This window comes from Lagopus muta, chromosome 8 (genome assembly GCF_023343835.1).
Source record: "Lagopus muta isolate bLagMut1 chromosome 8, bLagMut1 primary, whole genome shotgun sequence".
Lineage (NCBI taxonomy): Eukaryota > Metazoa > Chordata > Aves > Galliformes > Phasianidae > Lagopus > Lagopus muta.
Window position 1 is genome coordinate 36,188,543 of NC_064440.1, and position 25,933 is coordinate 36,214,475.

A 25,933-nucleotide genomic window follows, 5' to 3' on the forward strand; every position below is an offset into this window, starting at 1 on the left:
AGTTCGCTCACGTTGGTGTGCAACAGGTCCAGCATTGTATCCCCCTGTTGGGGCTGTCTATTACCTGGCTCAGGAAGTTATCCTTGATGCATTCCAGGAGCCTCCTGGACCGCCTGCAGCTTCTCCAGCAGATGTCCGGGTGCTTGGAGGCCCCAACACAGGGACCCCATCTGCAGCCATCAGGCCAGGTGTGAAGAGAACTGCCCCATGGTCAAGAAAAATTCTTGCCATTGCTCCAGTCTCTCAGCCATGTATTTCTCAGATGGATTTTTCTGGCCAGATATCACTCCCTGTCACTGAAGGGACAAAGGAAAACACCATCTGTATGCCTGCTCTATCTACTGACCGCCTCAGTCCTCTGAAGTTATTGTTTGCCCTAAAGCTTCTCTCAGCAATTTCATCACTGCCAGCCTGAACTATCAGTAAAGAATAATGATCAGAGGGCCAAACCATGTCAGGAGGTTTTCTGGTAATGTCCCCAACTCAGGGCAGACAGTGCATAACAGGAAGGATTCCCTATCCCTATTCTCCATCTTTCTGAACACAGTGACCCAAAGGGACATAGGCACCAGGTTCCTTTCCGATGCAGCTGGCACATCTCCTCAGTGACTGCCACATCGTCCAGCATCGGCATCTTTATGAGAATCTTTTGGGAGACAGTATTCAAATCCTGTACTGCTTTTGGCTGGTAAGCAGCTAGTTCTACATAAAAGCCACTATCGAACTATCTGGTGGGTTGGTGACAAAAATATTGTGTGCACTGAGGTTTTAGCTATTGCTGACCACTGCTACCACAATATCAAGGTCTTCTCTGTTTTTTCATTGCTATCCTAGCAGGGAGGCTGAGGGTGAGCAACTGTTTTGGAGGGGACACAGCCAGGACAGTTACTTAAAACTGACTGAAGGGATATTCCCTACTATGTGGTGATGTGTTCAGCAATCAAATCTTGGAGTAAGAAGGAGGAAGGGGAGAAGTCAGGCGTTAAAGTGTTTGTCTTCAGAAATAACTGTTACATGTGACAAATCCCTTCTTTCCAAGAAGCAGCTATAAATCTGCCTGCTGGTGCAAAGTAGTGAAAATCCTTATGTTATTTTGCTTCTAAGGGCAGCTTTTCCTCTAAACCTATGATGGGATGCTGCCTCTATGCAGCCTCCATTTCTAGGAGGAGCCCAGCTCCAAGCACTACTTTTGTTGGCCTGGTCCTCATCTCAGGACGCTGAGAGCAAACCTACAAGAAACCCAGGGTCCCAGAGCTTCCAGGGAAATCTCCTGCATCTGTATGCAGCACAGGGATTTTCTGTGCCAGCTGTGCCTGTGATGTATGCTGGGGGAAGGCAATGAGGAAACCAACATACAGCCAGGATCCACTTGTAACACCATTAGCCATTTATTAACTCATCCATTGACATGACTTCCACCTCTGATACCCACACCCTTGCTCAGGGAAGCCTAGGAGACTATGCCCTAACACCAATCACCTCAGTGCTTTCTGCTTCAGTTTCCCCTTTTTCCAAGTGGGAACGATGCTGATGATTTGACCTATTCAGCTCTGGGAAGCCAGATGCCTCCAGGTGGGGGACGGAATGGAAAGAAAACTGAGTGAAGCACTCCTTCCCATATTCAGGACAACAGATGCCCCCCCTCTCAGCACAGCCTCCTGAGCAGAGAGCACTTCAAAGGTTTTTGTTGGCACTCCCAGTGCAGGCTAGTTCAGGATGAACTGTGGACTGTGCAGTGCACTCCATCACAGTGCTGGGCACAGGGGAAGCCCCACCACATCCTACACTCCTGCTACAGCCAGCCAGCCTTGGGGTGCAGGACAAGAAGAAGATTAAATCATCCTTGTTCTACTGAGAATGAGAGACAGTCTGTCTAGACGTATGATACAACACAGCTCGGCAGCTTTCTCTCTGAAGATCATCAGACTGATTCAAAAAGGCACTTCAGTGCATATCCCTTGAAGGTAGATACAGTTGGCAAGAGCCTTTAAAAGTGGATTCTTAGAAGAGAGTCAACAGAAAGCTGAGAGCTTCTGTGGCACCACAGCAGCACTCTCCTCCCTGGCAAAGGCAGTTGAGATCAGCACTGAGATCCTGTGCAGGAAGTCCCCCTGTGCCCCCATGCAGCATGACACCTAAGGCAAGTCAAAGCCATGGTGTGGGTTCAGTCAGACAGTGCTGTCTTTGGAGTCTTCCCCATCCCAGCCAAGGGTCCGGATTGCAGGTGCTCAGCAAGAGGGCTGTTGGGATGCAGCCGAGAGAAACGTCCGAGTGTCCAGATGGGGAAGACATTGCGGTAGGCAGTGTAACTGATGGCACATGATTTGTTGAACACCCCAGCAATGTTCTCCTGAGAAAGAGACAGACAGCAGGGCGATGTGGGTGACAGGAAATCACAGCGTGTCCAGGACACAGCGCTGAACTCATTACTTTCCTGAAGTCCTCCACCAAAAAACACACATGGCTTTTGATCGTATCATTACAAGGGCTACATGATGCCCAGGACATATGCATCACTGGGGAACAAACTGGAGAGATCAGAGGTGATCCACGTACCTGAGGCCAGTCACCATTGGGTAGCTGCTTATCAATCAACAGTTTGATGCCCCTTTCCAGCACACCAGTGTCAGGGTACCTGCAAAGCACAAGGGAGATATAATCACTTTTGTCATCTAGGCTGTCTGCATATCTACTTCAGGAGCTCAATCACCTCCAGTCTGCCTCAGGCTTAACTAAAGCATGCTGAGTACTTTGGGAAGGCCCCTTACAACTCCAGGGTAAAATGCATTTCTAATACAGCAGAATTACTCTAGGCTGGCGGTCTGCAATTGTGATCCAAACCTTTGCTTCCCCCCTCTCCTATAATCAGCAGCTTCACTGGCTGGACCACAACTCTGGTGTCATTGCAGGTGTGGAGTAACTAAAAAACACAATTGGGTGCAAGGCTCACACTAGCAGGACCCAGAACCTTTGCCAGCTTTTCCACACAACCCAGCTGCTCTCTCCCATCTCACCAGACACTAAAAGAAATGCGAAGTCAGAAGTGGTGAAGGCTGCTCCTACCTGACAGCCATGAGCCCCAGCAGGGCCCAACATGTATTGTGGATCTGCGAGGAGGAACTCTGCACATAGGTGCGCTGCTCACACGACTCAAAGTCCTCTCCCCATCCGCCATCTGTCATCTGCTTGGAGAGCAGGAACTGGCAGGCTCGGGCCACTTCTTTGCATGCCACCCTGCAGGGACAGGCAGAGAATCAGACAGGGCTAAGTACCAATGACAGCTAGCTAGTTTGCAGTTTTCCAGCTGCAAACAGAAGCTGTGTTCTACTCTGCTCATGGCAGGGGTTGCTGCAAGAGCTGGAACTCAGGCATTGAGTGCTCTGGTCATATCACAGGTATCAGATTTGGAAGGAGCAGTAGCTGAGGCAGAAGAGCCCAGGGCTCCACCCAGACCCACCTCAGGGTCCCATCCCTGCCCAGAGCTGGAGCTGGAGGAACCACCTGGCCCTTACTTACCCATCACGGTACACATGCTGCATACTGGCAAATGCCTCCAGACCAAACCAGGTTCCATATGTGAAGCAAACTCCCCAGCTCCTAGGCCAGAGGGAAAATCAGTGCAAGGACCAGGGCAGAGGCAGGCTCTGACACTGCTGTATGCGCAGCCAAAATAGACACAGGCAGAGCAACAGCTTGTGTGCCCTATGGCCTAACTTTGCCCAGCACCACCAGCACCTGCTCCCAGATTGCTTAGACTGGAGGAATTGGATCCACCCCAACCCCTAAAGGAGATCAGCTACCTACGTGCTATTTTCACACACACTACCAGCCATGAAAGATGCTTGTGGTCCCTCTCATGATGGGGCAGTCAGGGGAGAAATGGGCAGCTGTGAGCACTGCTTACCCTTCCCATGACCCATCAGCTCGCTGCGTCTTGCGACAGAAGTCCAGGCCCTTCTGCAGAGTCTCTCTGGTCAGAAGAAAAAACAGCTCAAACTCAGTGTCTGCTTCATTAGTGGTACTCATTATTACCTCTGAAGATTTTAAGGGTCCCATGATTAGAGGGAAGAGAAAGCAGACAGATGACCCCCTTCAAAATTTTAGACTCAAATCATGCTCTCCATGGGTACTTTTCTGCCACGTGCCAACATACAACCAGGGGACCTGGCCTACAGCTGGCTGCAAGATCAAGGCAATCGCTAAGTCATCCGGCATGCTCATTCTCTATTGATTTTCCACAGCTTGATCCCAAACAGATGCCCAGTGGGATTAGGCTCTAGGATCCTGAGGGAGAGCTCTGGTTCGTATGTAACCAACATCCCACATCAAACATGCCAGTGGCCTTTCCAGGGGCTGCTCCACGCCACTGCAGAGGCCCAGGCAAGACAGGGCTTAGCAGGTACTGTGCCAGCAAAAGACACAGCAGCCAGCATGGACCACTATTTTCATCCCCACTCAACTCTCAACCTTACCTGATCTCTGGGGCTCTGTGCTCAGGATACACATTTTGGAAGTGTCTCAGTGCCTGCATGACAGCTGATGTGCATTCCACATAGGTGTAGTCAATCATGATGTCACCTGTCAGCAGGAGAAGGATACTAGTGAAAGAGACCCTCTCCTGGGCAGCAAACTGAGCCGCACACTGCCGGTCTCTCCCCAAGACCCACAGCACATGCAGGCCACAGAGGGTCCTTGGGCAAGACCTGCCCCTTCACAGTGGGCAGGGCAAACAAGCCTACACAGCTCCTCTTACCAAACACTTCCGAGGGGTTCAGCAGCTCCAGCAAGTGGCCTCCTCTCTTGGTTTCATATGTGGCAAAGCCTCCATCTGAGTTCCTCATGCTCAGTAACTGCCCAGACAAGCAGAGAGAAAGGATGGGGCTGGCTCACAGGCAGTACCACTCCAGTCTGGCCCCAAGCAAGTTGTAAGGACAAAGTCAGATCCACATAGGTTGGTAAATGTCCCTAACCACACTGACAGTTAGATCTCCAATCCAGATCATCACCTCAAATGGCTTTGTACAGACTTAGCAATACCACATCTAGGCACTCATCAGCCTTTCACTTCTCTTATTTTAGCTCTTTTTACCTGCCTGCATTTCCCTCGATCCTAATCTTTGCAACACTTACCACATTCACAGCATCAAAGAGGCGTTCAGCTGGGACAGGGTTAGCTATGAAGGGACACTTCTCCTGTAGCAGCATAATCGACTTCAGTCCCTCTGCTGTGCAGTCTGCCACAATCCAGCCACAGTCCCGTGTGCTGAAGGGAAAGCCACCCTAGGGAGGTAAAGAATGACTCAGCACCATCCTCTGGACTTGCTCTGTTCTTGCACAGGGGAAGGTAGTGTCTCTCATGCCCCCACGCCCCTCTGCCCAAATCTCAGCTCTGTGTATGCACCCATTGGAGTCCAGCTCCAGCCATCGCACCTTGTTCATATGGCGGTAATATTTCTGGTAGTCAGGTGGGTTCTCTGGGATCTACAGAAGACAAGAAACAAGGACAGATTGAAGCTGCCCAGCTGAAAGGTCATGGCTTTAAACAATCACACATGCAGAGCTCTTTGCAACTGCTCACCATCTGTCCTTCACTGAGGGAGGCAGACAGGGAAAGAGATCAGCTCTGAAGCGGGGAATGCTGAAGAAAAATCACATTTTGGCCTCGCACCAGCATGTGCTGATAAAGCCCCTTCTCGAGAGCTTTCCTGACAGGGAGCCATCTGCTTTCAAGGGCCTCACTGACAGCACCATGACTAAGATGTACAATTGCACCTACACCAGGCTGCTAGACAGCAAGATCTGAGCTGTGCAGTCACTGGGGAAGGAGGCTGGGTTCCCAGAAAGGTGCTTCAAATGCATGGCACCAGCAAGGAGAATGGGGAAAAGACGTCTAAGCTCTCAGTTTTCCAGACTCTCTCAGCCCAAGGCAGACAATTTAAACATCCCACAGGACATCAGACAGGGCCTGGGGCTGGCCAAGGTCCTGGCTAAGCTGCAAAGATGATTCCCAGCAAAAGGGCACAGGAATGTCCCGGGGACATTGCTAGTCTAGCCCTACAGGGAAGCTCTTCATACAACACAGGTATCCAGCAAGGCTCTCACAAGAAGCCAAGACTGCATAGCCAGCATTGCAGAGACAACCAACTCAGCTTACCTGGGTGAACCTAAGAAACTCATGGGCGTTCTGAAGGCAGGACATAAACTCAGGTATCTTCTGGGCTTCTGCCTAGAAACAGAGATGCACAGTGAGCAAGGAGTTCTGGCCACAAAATATGTCCCTTGGGAAGAAGAGGATATACTAGGACGTTGCTGACCTCAGTGCCATTAACACCTGCTCCTTGTGTAGCCCTTCCTGCAGGTTTGCATTCATCCTTTGCTTACTACGTTCATAACAAACCTCTCTAATGAGAACTATGTGCTGTTGCTTGCTTCACTGAGAGAGATATTTGCATGGCCACGTGAGGGGCTTATTCGAGCTACCACATTACCCTCCACAACACATGCCCACCACAACTCTTTCTGCCCTTATGCTGGAGATCAGTCCTGCATGCTATTCCTGACAAACAGGAATGCTCTGGGGCCAAGCAGAGCAAGGAGCAAGAAACAGGGTTTTACTACAAGACTGCAGCAACAAATAAATCTAATCCAGCCCATTCCGCTGGCATTGTGACCTGCTTCAAAAGCAGCTGGCAGAGAAGGGCTGTACTATAGTACTGGACAGCCTGCTTACCACAGCTGAGGGGCTTTCTGTGGAGAATGTTCCCCTGATGCAGCTGTATCACACGATACCATAATCAGCACAGCAGAAGCATAAGGGGATGTGCAGTAAAAGCCCCTCGTATTTGAAGATGCACCACGATGCTGTCTTTTGTCAAGGCACTGTGCAAACTTGAGGGGTATCTTACCTCCAGGAAGGCCTGGATGGCAAAGGCAGTGTCCCAGAGCTGGGATCCGTTTGTACCCTGAAAGACAGTGAATGGTGAAGGTCAAGTTGCCACTGACACCTGTGGGGACTCCAGGACTCCAGTACCCCTCCTGCATTAGCCCCTCTGTTCCCTCCATCCTGCATCTTGGTTTTATGTCACTTAGCACCACAGCTGCTGTGCTGGCACTGAGGGGTGGAATGCAGAAGCTCACAAAAAGCAGAGGGACAGGAAATGAGAAAGCTGCCTTAGCCTGCTGTGTGCACAGAAAGAACAGGAGAGATCAACATTTATGAGCAAAGGGACGCAACAGCCACAAGATTAGCTCAGTCTGCATGCACTATCAGAGCCTCTGAGCAGTAGGGCAGGCAGTGGACCATCTTTCTCCTTCCCTTCTCCCAGGACCCACAGGAATAAAGGGGATAGAGACCTACAGCTGCCCCCCCAGCCAATGGCCAGAAAGGCAAACAAGTGAAACACACACAATGCACTCCCGGCACTGCCAGGCAGACAAGGCCGACAGACACTGAAAATGAGCTATCCCATCCCAGAGGCAGCTTCAGCAAGCCAGGATCTCTCTTGGCCTCTCTGGCATCCAACAGCATCTCACCTGCATCTTCATGCCATCGAGGCCCAGCCTGTGGGAAGAGAAAACACAGTGCTGCAGCGCAGGCATAGCAAGAGCAGCAGGAAGGGGGCTGGGAGCTACAGCGTGCCAACATCACAGGGATCAGAACCCCGTGCCATGAGAGGTGGGTCACACACATCGTTACCAGAGATAGTCGGGGATCCTGGAAACATGCTCCTGAAAAGCTGGTGAATTCTCCCCATCCACAAACCAGCGAACCAACATGTTGATGGTCTTGGAAATCTGCCGAGAGCATCACTGTCATTGCTCCAGGTGTAGCACCTTCCAGCCCCAGACACATGCACCGCTATCACCCAGCACACATCCATCTAGAGGTCCTGGGCTTCACTCTGACAACTCCATCTGTGGCATCGCTCTAAGTATAGCTGAGACAGCTCAGCAAGTGCCACAAGGTTACTTCAGGGATTATCTTCACATCGTGTCCCTGAACCACAAGGAGAGGTACCCCTTACTAGGACTACAGCTGTCCCCACACTTTCTGCCTTTCCTGTGTCCTGTTAGCACTAAAGTCTTCAGCATTATGGACAGCAGGAGTTGTGTCTGAGCACAACAAGACAGAGGTTATGGTTACACACCACAGCTGCAAAGGGCTGTAGAACCCCGCGCTAGTTCTTAAAGAGCCAAGGGCAGGAATTTGACAGGATCAGTATCAAGTGGCCTACCGGACCAATGCTGATACACTTGGTGAATCTGTCATCAGCTTTGATGTGGTCATACAGCTCCGTGATGGCTCGCTGCCGCAGGTAGGTGCTATGGTGGGCTTCGTACACATTCATGACAGCTGGAACATAAAGTGACACGCGGTGAAATATTCACACCATGTGGCTGCCTCCAGTTGCTGTGGCTGGCTGCACAACTGCTCACATGATGACCAAACACGGAAAGAATGGGAACTGCTGTGCTTCATGATGGCCTGAAGACTAGGGCACAAGGCCCTGCTGCTGTAATGAAACTCAAGGCCCAAGGATCACACAGCCCTTCCTTTCCAGCTCCAAGGCACTGCCAGTAGCTAACAGCAGACCTTGAAGGGCCCTCACGGTACAGGACAGCTTCAGTTCCACCACCAGCCCACTAAATGGTGGTCCCATGTCAAGGGCCCTTCCATCTCATCCAGCATCACGCTCACCATAGGCGATTCCCAGTAGCCAGCTATGTGGGGTGTATACATCACAGGAAGCCACGTTGTTCCTCTGGGCTGGCCAGTCGATGCTGGCGTAGTCTTGCACATACAGCTCCTGGCAAAAGACAATACAGGTGATCAGCCTGGCAAGCTGGGAACAAATACCCAGAGACAGCTTGCTGCATGAGGTCCTCTGCCCAGACTGCTTTGTCCATGCAGGCATGAGAGATGCTGCTTCATGTGCCAGAGGCTGGCCCCAGCAACACGGCAGGCACAGCAAGCAGCCAAGGAGCCAAGTGTTCTCTTTGGGGAGCCCCTGCAGGGCCAGCTCCTCACCTGCTGCAAGCTCCGGATGAGTTCATCCTCTTCTGCTGACAGACGCTTGGCATAACAGTAGCTCATGGGGAGGTAGACCTGGCGGCAGTGGCACCAGAGCCTGGATGGATGGGCTGGGAACCACGTAGGAAGCAGCCTATTTGCAATGGAGAGGGCGCTCCTGTGAGCAACAGGAAGGGCCAAGGGAGACACACAGAGGTGCTGTGCTAGCAGGATGCAAGGGGCCCCCGTGCCAGGCTTTCTGCTGCTGATACAGCTGCAGAAAATACGAGAACACCCACACAGATTGGCTCTGCTCCCACTCTTCATGGATGAGCCCTTCATGCTAGCACCAGCAGATACTGCTCCTGGCCCAGCTCAGGCAGAGAGCACCCCAGGTTCAGAGAGGAGGGAGAGCCAGTTCAAGGGCCCCTCTCTTCTCCACATTACTTTGAAGGTGGAGTTGCAGAATGACAGCTGAACGCATCCCATGACAAAGCTCCAGCAGTCCTTGGTACTGTGAAGCCCCTGACCTTCCCATAGAAAATTACATACGCTTTTCCTCTCTGACACCCAATGACCACTAACGGCCCTCTGAGCAACCACAGAAGGTTACAGCTGGCAGCCTTATACACAGTAAGCTCTGTGCTGTTAGGCTCAGTTCTCCTTGGTCACAAGAGCAAAGGACCTGTGGATAAAACCAACAGGGTTGAGCTCTTGCATATCTCCCTGGTGCAGCATTTGGTGCTGCATGCCCATTGGTTGCTCCCAGCAGCCAGGCAGCCTGAACAGAGCCTGCTCTGGGCCCAGCACAGCTTGGACAACTGTGGGCTGAGACCAGTGGCAGGATTGATGACATCCCTGCACCCACAGCATGTACCACATCTCCGGGAGCAGCGTGTTCATCCCCTCCCAGCTGTAGACGTTGAGGATAGCCAGCCAAAACTTCCCCCAAGATGGGATCCCCACAGCACCTCCTGCAGAGACAGATCAGGGCTTTCAGTGATGCAGCTGTGCCTGCTCCCTTCTTTCCCCCACATCCCAGCGTTTGTCTCTCCCCACGTTCAGGAGCATGCTGCACAGACACATGCCTCCAAAAAAAGGCAGGCAGCAGAAAACAAAGCATCGTTCCCCATTGCTGGGTGAAGATGTCGATACCACTCAGGGCAAGCAGCTCCTCTGCCACCCACTGCCCGAGCAGCTGGGCACAGCCGCACTGACCTTTGCTGTGCAGGTTGACGCGGGCCCTCACGATGTCGGGGTCATCCGGGCCAAGCCCCAGGATCCTCAGGGCTACGTAGTTGAGAGCTGTGCCAAACACCGTCGATTTGTCTTCCACGTGCCTGCCACACACACACACACCCACACGCAGCACAGCGTCAGACACGGCCGATGCACGGGGCTGAAGCAGAACGGCCGCGAGAGAGACCTGAGTGCCGCCATCCCGGATAACCCCCCGCTACTCACAGACCCCAGCCGCCGTCTGGGAGCTGCACGGAGCGCAGGTAGCGCACCATCTCCCTGCGGAAGCCGTCGGGCAGCGGGATGCGGGCGATGTGGCAAACGATCAGCAGCCCTGCGGGCACAAGAGAGACGGTCACACTGAGCCGAGCGCGGCGCGGCCGGAAGCGCGGCAGGACCCACCTGGCAGCAGGAAAAGCGGCCCCCCGTAATCGCCGGCCCAGTGACCGTCCTCGGCTTGCAGCGTGGCGTAGAATCGCATGCCGTTGCGGGCGGCCTCCCGAGCCGTGCCGGCGGCCGGCAGCGTCCGCAGCAGCTCGTCCTGCGGGGGAGATCGTGCCGTAGCTCAGTCGGGAGCCCCGCGCCGCGCCCCGCGCCCTCCGCCCCGCGACCCCGCACCGTGTCCAGGCCAAGGCTGTGCGCCTCCAGCGCTGTCTGCGCCCGCCGCCCTTCGCTCGCCGCCTCGTCCTCGCCGCCGTCATCCAGGTAGCACCAGCGCTGCCGGCCGCCCTCGCAGCGCAGCCGCCAGGAGGGTAGCGCCGTGGCTGCCTTCGTGCGCCACGGACCGCCGCGCCGCCGCACCACCCTAAGAGCACGGGGATGGGGATTATGCGGATGGGGGTGATGGACAGGGGGATGGGGATGATGGGCAAAGGGATAGGGATGGTGGGCATGGGGACAGGGATGGTGGGCACGGGGATGATGAGCACTCACCCGTCCGCTGCCATCGCCACCGGTGCTGTCAAGAACGGGACCGGGATGGGGCCGAGACCGCGCTATCCTGAGCCGAGATGGCCTCACGGGAGGCCGCCAATGGGCCCGTGGCACCGCCGCGAGCCCGCCCATAACCCGCCCCGAGCCCGCCCCTATCCCCGCCCCGGACCGCACCGCGGGTGGAGCGGAGTGCCGTCTCCAACGCGCAGGGGCGGGGCGCAGCCTCTCCAGGGCGAAGGTGGTGCAGGCGCGCGGTTCGGTGCGGCTGCGGAGAGGGATCCGAACGGTGTCCATCCACGGACCCGCCCTACTGCAGCTCCGCGGAGCCCCGCATGGGGGCGGTGACCGCAGAGTCGCGTCCTCGAGTCTCTCCCTGCCCCCGGCGCCGTAACCCGGACTTAACAGCCGCTGCAGAGAAAGCCGCCGTTGGGGGGAACCAAACCCCGGGCGTTCAGCAGCGCGGTGCCGGTGCGTGGCCGTGCCGCAGTTCCGCCCGCACGGAGGCATTGAGCAGCAAGCAGCGGCGCTGCACGGCGATCCCACCCGTGGGCCGGGGGCTCCGCAGAGCCCGGGGGCCGCGCGGCCGCTCCGTTCCGTGCGCGTAACCGAGGGGACGGCGCCCGTCGCGGGCCGTGCCCTCGCGGAGCGGCTGCCCGTGTGCCGGGGCAGCCCCCGTAACGCCGACGCTCCGTCCGTCTCCTCGCGCCCGGACGAGCAGCGGCAGTGCCCTGCGGTGCGCACGGCCGGCACGGCGCGGAGACCCTTCGCCACACACAAAGACCACAGAGCCACCGAGAGGACTTTTTTATTGCCGACCTCAACCCGAGCCCGAGCTGCTGTTTCCGGCAGAGGTGCTGCCACACGTAGCGGGTGGGAGACCCCGGCGACAGCGCGGCTACCAGGTAGCCGAGGGACGAAGACGGACCCGTGCCATGGACGGCTGCCGACGGGGCTCAGCGCCTAGTGGGGGTGGCCGTGCGGGCCCGGCGGAGACGGATTGGGGCCCTTCGGAGACGTATGGGAGCCCTTCGGGTGGGGGCCGCCTCGGTCATGGCCGGGTGGGTTATGCCCTGGCGACTTTCCGGGCCCTCCGTGCGGCTGCGGCCCTCCGTGCGGCCCTGCAGGAAGAGGTGCGCGTCAGGGCTGCGGAACGGCCACGCGGCTCTGCTGGAGCTGTAGTGCCCCGGCTGCCGGGGGAGGCTCCTGGCCCCCGGCATGACCGGGCTTGCGGCTTGCGGGCGGCGGCAGGGGACGTGGGCAGGGAGCGGCCTGGCAGCGCAGGCACCCCCAGGGCTGCCCAAGCCCTACCCACGGGCACTTACCTGGGTGTGGGGATGACATCGCACGGCCCCGAGCTGCAAGGGAAGCAGGGACCGCGCTGTTAGTGCTGCCCGCCGTGCACGGCCCTCGTGCCTGGCATCCCCGTGGTCCCAGGCCTCCAGCCCAGCCGTGGCCCCGTGTGCCCGGGTACGAGGAGTGCCACCCACACGTGTCCCACACGCGTCCCCACGGACATCCCGACCCATCTGGGCACCCCGGGAGCAGCCACCCTCACCTCTGTGCTCCCGGCACAGCTCAGGCTCGTGCTTTCCCTCGCTGATGCCGAGAACCCAACCCTTGCCTAACGCACCCCCTCCGGGCGGCGAGGAACAGCCGAGCCCCGCGCCCAGCCCGCGTCCTCGGCGCCGCGCGGCTCCAGGACTCCGTGCTCCGCCACAGCCCACCCTGCTGCCCCGCTGGCCTCTGCCGCTCAACACCTACAGAATCGACAGCACCGCGACCCCAGCGTCGTCCTCACGCAGCACACAGGCTGTCGGGGCCGACCTCGGGGCACCGCTTAAAACCACCACCATGGGCGGCGCCGGCCCATAAACACGGCGATGGTTTTATGGGTGCCATCACCATGGGGACGCCCAACAGACAGTCGGCGCACCCAGCGCAGGGCACAAAGGTCTGCAGCCCTCGCCGGGCGCGGTGGGGATGGGTGGTTTTCGTCATCTGATGCAGGGGGTGCGTGGCTGCTTGGTGCCTTCTACTTTGGATTTGGCAATAAAGTTTCCTCCTGTTGACTTTCAGGGTGATCCAGGTTCCTTTGTGCTGCGCGGTGACACTTGAACAAATCAGATGGGGCAAAGTTCAGGCCAAAAAGCCCAGCCCACACTCCTGGCCGTAAATTCTCGTGGTTGACATCCAGCACTGATATTAACAATTGGATGCAGGGACACAGGCTGTGCAGCGTGTGGCAAAGCAGTGCCTACAGCCATGGGTAGTGAGGGAGTGGTCTGGGCCATGGCATTGCAAAATATGCTCCTAGCATTGATGTGTATTTCAAAATCTCCCAAAACATTTAAAAGAGAAATGCTTATATGGGAGACATTGCTTTATTTTTGTGCAGGGCTCAAGGTGGGTGAGATCGAGTTCACCCAAGTCTTTAATTTGTACTTGCAATCTGAATGTTTTCACTGCATGTTTACCCAGTACATAAGTCCCACCTCCCTGCTATGCATTCCTACCATTTATGTAGGTAGAAGCTAATATGGTTACACATACATACATGGATCTCCTGTGCTTGCACCGGGCAGTATTCAGTGGGCATGTGGGCAATCTGTGCCTGGAGCACCGCCAGCTCCGTACGACCCGTTCTCACTAGGGAGAGCTGTGATGCTGCTTCTGTGCAGCTTAAGTGGATGGTGTTGGTTGACACACACATAGGAGTGCTGCATTTGGGGTGCTATAGCCTTGATTTATTTTGGTTTGGGGAAACAAATGAGGAAACCATAATGATCTGCCTGAGAGGAGCTTTTCACAGGGATCTCTGCTACCACATGGCTGTCAGAGTCTTCACAGCACTGCCAGAAGACAGTGATGAAGGGTGATCCGTTTGAGTTTATTGTCTTTGTATTATATATATCTATATAATTATGTATCTATATATATAGTATTACATACGTCTGTATAATCAATCTGCTTGCACATTGTCTTCATTATGCAGCTTGGGCATTGCTTTATACAAGTTTTCTGAGGATTAGCCCAAAATTAATGGAGCAATGCTCTGCTCCCTAATGGAGTAATGCTCACTCCCTGTTTGTGAGTGCCCTGCCTGCCAGAGACATCACAAGCTGCAGCTATTCCTTCCCTTTGGGCACCCTGCAACCCTACAGGGCAATCTGTGCCAGGGCAGGAGGGACACTGCCCATTGTTGTGCTGTGCCAATTTAGGATAGTGCTTAGTGGTTTAGCTGAGTTCAGCCAGGAGATGACCTAATCCAAGGCTGTGTTTCAGGTGAGATAACAGCATCAAAGTTTTCAGCTCTAGAGGAATGGCTCAGTGTTTTCTTAGAAGGTCGTGTAAATTGCAATGGAGTGATACTTGGTGGACAAGGAGTGGATCCAGAGTGTTTCCTCTGCCACCGGGTGCACAGTTGTGCTGGGAGAACATACAGCATAAGCAGGGGCTGGGGGACCCCCTGACCCCACCAACCTATGTGCAGGGTGCTGAACTGAGCCCACTCCATCTTCTTCCTGCACTGACTTCTATGGGCACCAGCCTCACTCCCAGTGTTTGCTGGTACTTCCTGATTCTGGAGGTGGTTTCAGGCTGCCTGCCACGATCCCATCTCATCTCTCCTGGGCTCAAAGACACACAGTGGCACACAGAGGTATGGAGCCTGCAGAACCGTGTTCTCAGTGAGCAGCCCTGCAGAGGCAGAAGCATTTTCTTCCCCCTCCTACACACATTCCTCTGCCCTCATGAGTTTTTTTCTCCCAGTTCAATGACCACCAGCCTTTGTCTCGTGGTCTGGCAGAGCCTGGTGCCAAGCACACCAGAGACACACACTGCCTTTTCTCCCTGGGCCCGCTATGAAGACCTCACATTGTGTTTAACTAGGGAGAGAGAAAAGCAGAGGCTTGGAGCATTGTGCTCAGCTTTGGGCTATGTAAAACCCTCTGTTTCTCCAAAAATATCAGTCCAAAGCCCTGGTGAGAAATCAGTGACCCGAGGAAAAGTGTCCTGAGGTCACAGTCTCCCTTAAAAGATCAGGGCCATGAATTTCAAAATGAAAGAATTGGCAGCACTTTGCACGTCACTGACATGGGTGAGCACCAGCTCCCAGCCTAGCACAGCCTGACACCTCTGCACAGGCCTCAAGAACTATTCAAGGACTATTCAAAGGTGGGGCTGGAGAGGACTCCTGTGGGGGGAGTGAGGGGTGGAGGCTGTTGCATGCTGGCCAAGGACCATGTACAAGGACGTGCACAAGGAGCAAGGCAGCCACCGGAAGCTGCCTGCAGAGGTGGGACAGGGCCAAGGATGAAGGTGCCCATGACTAACCCTGCTAACTAACAGGCATGTTTCCAGCTTGTGATGCAAGGCAGTGTCATGCTGGGACCATCTTTTACAACCCAATGGCCCTGGCCCTTCTCACTACCCATGCCTCCATCCAACACATCAGTGCTGGATGTCAACCACGAGAATTTATGGCCAGGAGTGTGGGCTGGGCTTTTTGGCCTAAACTTTGCCCCATCTGATTTGTTCAAGTGTCACCGCGCAGCACAAAGGAACCTGGATCGCCCTGAAAGTCAACAGGAGGAAACTGTTGCCAGATCCAAAGGAGAGGGCACCAAGCAGCCATGCACCCCATGCATCAGATGACAAAAGCCAGTAGAGCATCCCCGGCCACACAGCTGCATCCACCAACGGTTTGCACAGTGGGTGTGAAGGAACCTGTCCGTGGCCCCTTTTCCTGCCGGATGCGCTGCGTCTGACCCACCCTCACCCTGACCCCAGGGATCAGGCGGTGCCGGCGGAGGAGCCACCACCCATCCCCACCGCGCCCGGCGATGGCTGCAGACCTTTGTGCCCTGCGCTGGGTGCGCCGACTGTCTGTTGGGCGTCCCCATGGTGATGGCACCCATAAAACCATCGCCGTGTTTATGGGCCGGCGCCGCCCGTGGCACGGCAGGGCCCTACATATAAGCGGTGCCCGAGGTCGGCCTCGACAGCCTGTGTGCTGCGCGAGGACGACGCTGGGTTTGCTGTGCTGTCGGTTCTGTAGGTGTTGAGCGGCAGAGGCCAGCGGGGCAGCAGGGTGGGCTGTGGCGGGGCACGGAGTCCTGGAGCCGCGCGGCGCCGAGGACGCGGGCTGGGCGCGGGGCTCGGCTGTTCCTCGCCGCCCGGAGGGGGTGCGTTAAGCAGGGTTGGGTTCTCGGCATCAGCGAGGGAAAGCACGAGCCTGAGCTGTGCCGGGAGCACAGAGGTGAGGGTGGCTGCTCCCGGGGTGCCCAGATGGGTCGGGATGTCCGTGGGGACGCGTGTGGGACACGTGTGGGTGGCACTCCTCGTACCCGGGCACACGGGGCCACGGCTGGGCTGGAGGCCTGGGACCACGGGGATGCCAGGCACGACGACCGTGCACGGCGGGCAGCACTGACAGCACGGTCCCTGCTTCCCTTGCAGGTCTGTGCTGTGAGATGTCAGCCCCACACCCAGGTAAGTGCCCGTGGGTAGGGCTTGGGCAGCCCTGGGGGTGCCTGCGCTGCCAGGCCGCTCCCTGCCCACGTCCCCTGCCGCCGCCCGCAAGCCGCAAGCCCGGTCATGCCGGGGGCCAGGAGCCTCCCCCGGCAGCCGGGGCACTACAGCTCCAGCAGAGCCGCGTGGCCGTTCCGCAGCCCTGACGCGCACCTCTTCCTGCAGGGCCGCACGGAGGGCCGCCGCCGCCGCACGGAGGGCCCGGGCACGGAGGTCCACCGCACGGTCCTCCAGGGCATCATCACCCACACGGCCCCCACCTGCCGCGCCCCCATCTGCACCTGCCGGGCCCCCATCCGCCTCCGCCGGGCCCGCACGGCCACCCGCACGGCCACCCCCACTAGGCGCTGAGCCCCGTCGGCAGCCGTCCATGGCACGGGTCCGTCTTCGTCCCTCGGCTACCCGGTAGCCACGCTGCCGCCGGGGTCTCCCACCCGCCACGTGTGGCAGCACCTCTGCCGAAACAGCAGCTCGGGCTCGGGTTGAGGTCGGCAATAAAAAAGTCCTCTCGGTGGCTCTGTGGTCTTTGTGTGTGGCGAAGGGTCTCCGCGCCGTGCCGGCCGTGCGCACCGCAGGGCACTGCCGCTGCTCGTCCGGGCGCGAGGAGACGGACGGAGCGTCGGCGTTACGGGGGCTGCCCCGGCACACGGGCAGCCGCTCCGCGAGGGCACGGCCCGCGACGGGCGCCGTCCCCTCGGTTACGCGCACGGAACGGAGCGGCCGCGCGGCCCCCGGGCTCTGCGGAGCCCCCGGCCCACGGGTGGGATCGCCGTGCAGCGCCGCTGCTTGCTGCTCAATGCCTCCGTGCGGGCGGAACTGCGGCACGGCCACGCACCGGCACCGCGCTGCTGAACGCCCGGGGTTTGGTTCCCCCCAACGGCGGCTTTCTCTGCAGCGGCTCCCACGGCCGCCGTGGGTCGGCAGCGGGTCAGTGCAGGTCTGTGTGCCTCTGCGCACCGCTCAGCCCGTTGCCGGACGCCCCGGCCTCCCTTTGCCATTGGCGCCGGGCGCTGCGGCACGGGTGAGGCTCCACGCCCACAGGCATAAGAAGGCCGTCTGCCGCCGGGCTGCAGCCGCAGCGCTGGGCATCGCCAAGGGAGGTGAGAGGGGAGAGGGCTCGGGGATGGGGGACGGGGAACCGGCGACGGGCGGGCGGGGCTGCTCCGTAGCTGAGCTCTTTACTCACTGCAGAGGCCGGTGGAGAGCTGAGATGACGTGGCAGATATTTACCCGCGCGGAATGAATTAAACGAGGACCGGCCACCAAACTGTTGGGTTTTTTAACCCCAGCGTCAGTGCATTCAGCAGCTTCTGGGGAGATGCACTTGTATCCCTCCCTGTCAGGTTGTATTTGGTCTGGCTTTTTGTGAGATCTCCAGGAAAAGCTGCGGTTACTGGTAGTCCTGAACTGGTCTCCAGGTCGTATGCGTGAGGAAGAAAGGCAGAGGAGTTGCCCTTGTTTTCTCCTATTGGCACCTATCAAAATCGAATCCTGCTCACTTCCCCCTGACTATTCATTTGGAAATGGGCCTGCAGGCAAGAAAGACAGAGGCAAGGGCACCTGAAATGGAAGGGAAAGCAAAGCCTTTCTGAAGTGCCTCCCTCCACCCCACCCTCACCTGTTCCTATCCCAATAGGTAGAGCAGTGGATTGAGCAGTAGGAAAAAAAGAGAATAGGTGAGGTGACAACATTCATGATTAAGTGCGAGTTTCATCAGCTGAGAACGTAGCACAAGGATAGTCCAGTTCCTGCTGCGTTTTGATTAGTGGGGCTTGAGGGTTTGGGTCATCCAAAAGTGGATTTCTTTCCCATAGGGAGTGCCAGGCAGCAGGGCTGAGGTGCAGCCCAACTACAGTGAGACTTGGGAGAGGAGTAGCAGTTCCACGGCCTGGAGCTGCATGGCAGCTCTGAGCCAGAGCTCAAGCCCCATCCCAGGCACAGACTGGTGCTCTGTGCTTCCCACAGCCCATTTCTGCTATGCAGGTTTCCCAAAAGCACTGGCAACACAAGCTTAGCAGATGACCCTGCCCCACTCGTCAGCTAGCTCAGCACTTATAGGAAATGCAGGAAGCCTCCAGGGTTTTGCCACCTGTCTCCTTCCAGTTTTCTGTCCTACACTCTACACACAACGCCTGTCGGTTCCAGGGAATGCACCTGTCCCACTGCCACCACTCCTTGTGCTGCAGCTCATCTGGAGCACTCACAGAGCCAAGGCCTCTTAGAACCACAGATCCTGGGATCTTTCCCAAAGTGAGAGCTGCTAGCAGAGCTTGTCTGCACCGCTGTTGGGTGGGAGGGTGCCCCAGGGTACTGGTGCTCACCAAGCAGAAGGCATCACTGCAGCCTAACCCTGTTGATGTGCCCATTGCCTCCCTGTGACCTCAGGACTGTGCTGTGACCATGTCTGAGCTGGAGAAGGCCATGATCGCCATCATCGATGCTTTCCACCAGTACTCTGGGAAGGAAGGAGACAAGCATAAGCTGAAGAAATCGGAGCTGAAGGAGCTCATTAACAATGAATTAACCCATTTCCTTGGTGTGAGTATTGCTTCCTACATAGCACACCTGGGCTCAGGCTCCAGCTCCCCAGGAGCAGGTGGTGGCTGGACAAAGCCTGTGTCAGGGCTGGAGGCTTGGGTTGTACACTAGGGAAATTTCCTTCCCTGGGAGGGTGATAGCCTTACTCTGTGGGCCTCAAGGTGCCCTGGTAGGGCTGCTGTTAAGCAGATGCTGCTTACACCTGTTTCTTTTCTTTCAGGAGATCAAAGACCAAGAGACTGTGGACAAAGTCATGGAGGCACTGGACAGTGATGGGGATGCAGAGTGCGACTTCCAGGAGTTTGTGGCCTTCATTGCCATGGTTACCTCTGCTTGCCATGAGTTCTTTGAGCATGAGTGAGCTGGTGAGAAGCAGTTGAGCAGCTCCCACTCACGCTGGAGAGATGCAAAGCAGCACCACTCCTCTTGGGAAAAGACTGGATGCACTTGGGAGCTCCGTGAAGTTAAGCTTGTGCTACTTAAGCAGCTTATTAAACTCTGCAGCTTTGTGAGCTGAAATGCCCATGCATCTTGGGAAAGCCTCTTGGACAGTGCCCACCTGGGATGCTGTGTGTATGAATGCCTCATCGCAAGCTCACTCCCTGCTGCTGCATGCAAGGGACAGGCAGGGGGCTGGAAGCAGGTGGCTGCTGCAACCCGAGGTTGCTGGCAAAGGGAGAAGGAAAATTCAAGGGTTGAGGCAGGGAGTGATGCAGAGAGGCTGGCTAGAGAAGCCTGGCTCTGAGCCCATTGGGCTACACTGAAAGACTCCTGTGACCTCTGTGGGCTCTGACTGCCCTGTGCGTGCTACTAACCCTGGAGACTTAGCAGAGCCCATGCAGTCCTTGCCTGCTTGAGACACTCCTGGCTTGAAAGGCAAAGCATAACCATGTAACAGCTCAGGCTTTTCTCCTGTCTATGAATCCTCCTGCTTGTAGCTGTCTGCAGAACTGGAAGTGAAAGCATAGGAGGCTCCTGGGCTGGGCCTAAGGCATGCATTGGCAAGCTCTACAGGCTCAGCCAGAAGGAAGGGGAAAATCCATACGTGATCAGCTGCAGCCTTCAGAGCGTGTGGAAACAATGAGAATAAAATGTTGGTCTGGTCTTTGGGTCATTAATTGGGCTCTGGTGAAAAATGCGTCCTTTTATTCCCAGGCTTTGTACACCTTGTGCTTGCCCTGAGTTGTCAAAGGTTGAGGAATACAGCCTCGGAGCACCACTGCAGTTCACACTGGCAGCAGGTTCATTTGCCTAGGGTTCTCTTTCAGCTCCTGTCTTCTATCAGTCTGCATTTGCCATCTGGATCAGGCATGACTGTGAGTGGGGCATTCATGGCTAGGAACAACACAGCAGCATCTCCACTACAAATTCACAGTAAAGAGGGCTGTGGATTATGTTGTTTTTACTTTGTAATGATTCAGTGAACAAAATAACCTAGTTTTTGACAGGGATCATCTTATTATTCTAATTTGCCTCCCCAAGCAGTGGCAGAGGATGGTCAAGCAGAGACATGCATACGAGAAAGACAGTATCTTGTGCTCCATCAAGAACTGAAAAGGTTTTGCTATCCTAAGGTAGTGCGCATCCAAGTTACTTCCATTACGTGCCTGACATCATTTCCTTGTACTGCTCACTTTCAGTCATGTCCACCACTTGTACAGATGGACCTGAGGACGTGAGGGGACAATGGATGAGGACTGACTGTCCTAGAGCATCCCACGGTGAGGGCAGCTTTACCAGCTTTAACACTCACAACCCTGTCTTAAGCCTGAACCCAAGTTCATCAGAGGGGTCTCACGCTCCAGCAGAAGGCTTTGCAGGTGAGGCTCTGGCACCCACCTTTTTGTGAGGGTTGCCAGTGTGGCATATGGATGAGGAGCCCTTCCCTAAGACAGTCCATTCAGTGGCTCAGTACAGCACTGTCGTAGCTGAGAACTGCAGCGCATCTCAGAGCAGGCTGCCTTGTCCCTGGCCAACAATGAGAGCAAGAGCAGGAGTGAAACTATACGTCTCCACACACATTTCTGGCAGTTAGAATGATCCACCACTGCTGGAAATGCACAGGGGACTCACCTTGCACAAGAAGAAACTGGTACTTCTTGTCAGAGAGGAGGAAAATGGCGTATCTTCCTTCAAGTTAGGTCCCCTGGTAGTTATCAGTGCAGCACACCTCTCCTGCAGAGTAAAGCAGAGCTCTTCTGAAGCAAAGAAACAGACTGCACAGGCACGGGCCTCAGCACCACCCGGTCTGCACAGCTCTGCTCCTGCATCCACTGTATGCAGCACAGAAGATGCCTCAGGTTTGTGGCTGATGGGGAGGGTTGTCAGAACTGCAGAAGGCAGACATCACAGCAGGGCTGAAGGAGGCTCCAAGGATCCACACAATCCACTAACATCCATCCGGACCAGGCGAGATACTTAGAAGTGCCAGACCTGGCTGCAACAGATCTGCAGAAAAACAGCTCTGGCAGTGACAGGTCATTCATCTGGTAATTGATGTGACAGACCAACACATTTATTTTTATTTTGTTATGCCCCCATCCCTGCCAATGTAAACAGGCCAGCCTGCTGGATACCTGAGGTGTGTCCAGTTGCACTACCTCACTGGCAGTTTTTGAAGCTAGCACTGATTAGATTGATCTGACATAGCACCAAGCCCAGCAGGACTCAAAAGCTCCACATTCATCACTGATGGAGTGACTCTCCGTGGAAAGGGTAGTTTGTTAACAAGGAGCTGTGTGGAGGCACCGTGAGCATGAAAGCCCAGTGTGATACTAGCTGTGCACACAGGATGTTTCTGACACCTTACAGAAGAGGATACAAAGGGATTTCCCACCAGAAAGGGCACCAACAGATAGTTTCTTCATGTTAAGCACCCTTTTGAAATATGAACTACTTGCCAGCAATACTAAAAGTGAAGCAGAAGGAGAAAACACAGCAGGAGGGGGCTGAAATATTTAACAGACTCAAACTTTCAACACAAGAGAAGTGACAGCAAGGGGCAGCTTTGGTGCATATGCACTATATTGTGGTTCTACTAAGTTATATTTTCCTAATTCAAAATGATGCCATTACTTTTCACTCTGGAATATTCAAATTGGGACAGATGACACGCATCCCAGTGTTCTGAAGGAACTGCCTGATGTGGTTGGCAAGTTGCTCTTCATCATATTAAAAAAATCATGGCTGTTAGGTGAAGTTCCCAGTGACTGGAAAAAGAGAAACATCACTTCCATTCTCAGGAAAGGAAGACCCAGGGAACTACAGGTTGATGAGCCTCACCTTTGTGCCTTATCTGGGAAGATCATGGAAGATATTCCTGGAAGAGATGTTAAGACACATGCAAGACGCAGAGGTGATCAGAGACAGCCATTGTGTCTTCAACAAGGGCAGATCATGCCTGAACCATCTGGTGGCCTTCTATGATGGAGTGATGGCTTCGGTGGACAAAGGCAAGGCAACCTATGCTGTCTACCTGGACTTGTGCAAGGCCTTTTGTGTGGTCCCTCACCACAGCCTTATCTCTACATTGGAGGATTTGAAGGCTGGACTATTCAGTGGATAAAGAATTGGATGTTTGTAGCCAGAGAATTGTTGTCAACAGCTCTGTCTGCATAGAGGCTGGTCACAGTTGGTGTCCCCCAGGATTGGTCTTGGGACCACTGCTCTTTAACAGCAGCAAAGAAGTGGGATTGAGTGTACCTTCACAAAGTTTGCTGATGACACCAAGCTGAGCGTTGCAGCTGATCTCCAGCAGAAGGAACACCATCTACACCATCTAGACAGACCGGTACATGCTCACATGAGAATCCATTAACGAGGCTGCAGTGTACTCTTCCCTCCTGATGCTCTAAAGGATGTGGAAGCCTATTTTTGCTCCCTCAAGCTGAAAAATACACTTCAGAAGAAAGTGGCAGCATTTCAGAGAGCGATCTGACTTCAGTTTATTCCCTCTAACAGATGTTGCAACCAGAACATTTACCTGGCCTTACCCACTGTACCGTAACCACCAGGGCATTAAAGCACTGAACTGCACAAAATATAAGTGAACACTGTGTACTGTAAAGAAATTAGTTTTTCATCCAGCAACCAACATTCATAAAGTCAGATGTTCAAGAGCTGTTTTGAAATGTTTAATGTGCTTTTGTTTTAAATCTTACAAGGCAACTTGTCTCACTGTCAACCATATCAATACAAAAATCTTACAATGCTTTATCTGCTAAAAAACTACGACATTAAAATTGGGGTTAAGTAGTTCTTCCTCTTTGCCAGCTGTTGTGTCACAGGGATTGCTCACTGCTAAAGGTTGCTGTACTTAGACAATAAGTTACACAGGTTCTGTACATAATTACAGTCATCATATGCAGCTGTATTATACACCACAGTCAAACATCACGAGGGCAAAGAACTACTGTATATGAAAGCTTTCCGTTGGAGATTTACTGTTCATTCGTCAGACTCATTAGATGTTCTCTTATCAGGAGACTAACATCCATCTTTCTTAGGCACTGATCCAGGCAGAATTGCCTTGCAGAAAAACCTGGCTCTTTTGCCAAACTCGCGCATTATATTAAAAAAAAAAAATTAACGGAGCTCAAACTTTATTAACTTTATAAAAATAATTATTTGCTACTCTCGTTCTTACCCTTAAATGCAGCAAGTATTTGAATAATTTCACATTCTCTTTCTGAGTTAGGTTCACTGCAGTACTAGATCAGGCAGAAACTTCAAAGCCTTTTTTAGCCAAGTGTGTCTATGCCACCTGGCTGTTGCAGCTGGAGCAAAACGTCTGCCTAAATACAACTAAAAAGATGAATTGTAACCAAAAAGATCCACCTAACTAACACTGAGTATTCTTTTCACGGTGGAAAAAAGAATCACCATTGTACATTTCAGCAAAGGATATTAATGGAAACCACATTGCAAGGTCATGCTTTGTAAACATTTCTACAAACGATTCAGACTATTGGCTTTGGAATGAGTTTTTAAAGACTTGGTGTTATGCAGGGCAGTAATTAACAGCTAGAGCTATTAAAACAGGTAACTTTAACATGAAGTTATGAGAGCAAGAGCAGTGAACGCTCCCGCATCAAACAGTTGAGTATTAATTTAATATTTTATTATAAAGTTTATAGCATTACAGAGTTCAGCATGGCACACTAAGTAACCTTGTTACAGATGCAGTATTTGTTTTTGCTTGGTACAAAAAAGCTGAGCAGCAGCATAATTGTTACATTGAATCCGAGACTGGAATGAATTTGTTCTGAATAAGGATGAGTCAGTGATTTAAAATACAAAGGCTGCATTTTTAAACCTCAGATATGTGCAAAATTCCTTTCAGTACAGTAGAGAAAATGTTAAAGATGTGTGCAGTCTTAAAAGTTATGCCCCAACCCAGATACTGCCAATATATTGCAAACAATCACATGTAGGGGTAACTCAAACTGGTTACTAACAACTTTCCCTATTATTTCCAAGAGTCACAGCTGGTGTTTGCTCCCCACCCTGCCTTATGTCCTTTTATGCAGTGCATCAAGTACTGACATTCACAATTATTGTAAAAAAAAACCAAAACCAACAAAAAAATTGGTCCATGACAGTTCTAATAAGCTTCCTTCAAGAATTCCAGTAAATTCTAATACAGCAATAACTGTTATAATGGATTTACGAAAGCAAACACAATCTGAGAGATGAAGGTCTGTGAAGATTAATATCTCCATTTTTCTAAGTTCTTCAACGGTTTTAAAAACATAACATATCAATTCAAATGCTATTCAGACAGTATCTACATTTTGGTGCTTTAGCCTTGATGCCATTTCCTTTCTTTCACATGTTGTAGGCAACATAAATAGGATCCAACTGGTCAGCTAAAAATCCGTCTCTCAAGTGCATTCGTTGTTTTTCACCACGGGAATTGATAGGAATAACTCCTGGGTCCACGATGACTACAACACCTACTATCAGATAATGCTCCTCCAGAACCACGTTTGTTACCAGTGCAACCAGGTCCAAGGCTTCTTGTTCTGAGCCTTCTAACTCCACAACCACCACAAGCAAATTGGTCCATGTAAATACAGCGCTGTTGGCATAATAAAAATGTTAATGTTGAGAAAAACAAAACAAACCAACAAACCTCACTCAAAGGAAGCTCTCAAAAACAGACTCACTGCAAATAATTAATGTATGGACTTCAACGGTATAATTAATGGGAAAAATCCATGCCGTAAGAAGAAAATATGTATAAATCAAGAGATATCAAGGCTGTAACTCCTTGGGATATTCTATGCCCACTGTTTTTCTATCATCTCTGTACAAAACACAGGAACCATTAAAATTTCACATTTGGTATGTGCATGCTTACCATTAATGTACTTTTACACATATCTACGTATTATTAAAGGGAAGACAAAGCCTTCAGTCTCCTTCGGGACTGAATAAGACCTACAGCCAAATGGTGTATGAAATGAGAATGTATTTACAAGATCCAACCACCAGAGAAGTCAACAATCCAACATGAAGCGTTCCCATTCACAAGGATCTCTTCATCTTTCAGGCTATTATGTTTAAACTGTGATAAAGGTGTGGGCTTATTTATTTATTTGAGCGGAGTAGGAGGGGTGTTATATCGATTAGTTTCTCTCACTGCTCTTTTTTCTGAGCAAGGTTTTGGTGAGCTCACTCTGC

The 25,933-nt window shown here is 53.5% G+C and overlaps 3 protein-coding genes across 5 annotated transcripts in view; 1 reads left to right on the forward strand and 2 right to left on the reverse strand.

Annotated features, from left to right (window-relative positions):
• Positions 1-1,347: 1,347 nt before the first annotated feature.
• Positions 1,348-11,310, reverse strand: LSS (lanosterol synthase). Its single transcript, XM_048952521.1, has 22 exons — positions 11,183-11,310; positions 10,868-11,054; positions 10,652-10,790; positions 10,475-10,583; positions 10,229-10,350; positions 9,888-9,984; positions 9,029-9,164; positions 8,699-8,807; positions 8,235-8,353; positions 7,697-7,794; positions 7,534-7,561; positions 6,906-6,962; positions 6,155-6,226; positions 5,431-5,481; positions 5,131-5,280; positions 4,754-4,850; positions 4,473-4,578; positions 3,905-3,970; positions 3,517-3,597; positions 3,064-3,234; positions 2,557-2,635; positions 1,348-2,350 (listed from the first exon to the last, which is right to left on the reverse strand). Exons 1-22 carry the CDS (start codon positions 11,194-11,196, stop codon positions 2,165-2,167), a joined length of 2,274 nt encoding a protein of 757 aa, XP_048808478.1. The 5' UTR covers positions 11,197-11,310; the 3' UTR covers positions 1,348-2,164.
• Positions 11,311-17,700: 6,390 nt separating this feature from the next.
• Positions 17,701-23,240, forward strand: S100B (S100 calcium binding protein B). Its single transcript, XM_048952528.1, has 3 exons — positions 17,701-17,811; positions 19,097-19,249; positions 19,470-23,240. Exons 2-3 carry the CDS (start codon positions 19,112-19,114, stop codon positions 19,608-19,610), a joined length of 279 nt encoding a protein of 92 aa, XP_048808485.1. The 5' UTR covers positions 17,701-17,811; positions 19,097-19,111; the 3' UTR covers positions 19,611-23,240.
• A 120-nt stretch (positions 23,241-23,360) lies between these two features.
• The window catches only part of DIP2A (disco interacting protein 2 homolog A), a 102,475-nt gene continuing 99,902 nt past the window's right edge, over positions 23,361-25,933 (reverse strand). For all 3 annotated transcript variants that reach the window (XM_048952506.1, XM_048952508.1, XM_048952507.1), the window contains one exon: positions 23,361-25,328. In XM_048952506.1, the coding sequence (XP_048808463.1) occupies positions 25,076-25,328 (253 nt within the window). In that variant the 3' untranslated portion in view covers positions 23,361-25,075. The remainder of the gene's footprint in view (positions 25,329-25,933) is intronic.

Bases quoted from the DNA above. Each gene is read 5' to 3' on its own strand.
- S100B (XM_048952528.1), top strand. From the start codon at position 19,112: ATGTCTGAGCTGGAGAAGGCCATGATCGCCATCATCGATGCTTTCCAC. The intron at 19,250-19,469 runs GTGAGTATTGCT...CTTTTCTTTCAG, and splicing joins AATTAACCCATTTCCTTGGT to GAGATCAAAGACCAAGAGAC.
- LSS (XM_048952521.1), bottom strand. The intron at 10,584-10,651 runs GTGGGTCCTGCC...TTGTGCCCGCAG, and splicing joins GCCGCTTTTCCTGCTGCCAG to GGCTGCTGATCGTTTGCCAC. The intron at 10,351-10,474 runs GTGAGTAGCGGG...TGTGTGTGGCAG, and splicing joins CCAGACGGCGGCTGGGGTCT to GCACGTGGAAGACAAATCGA.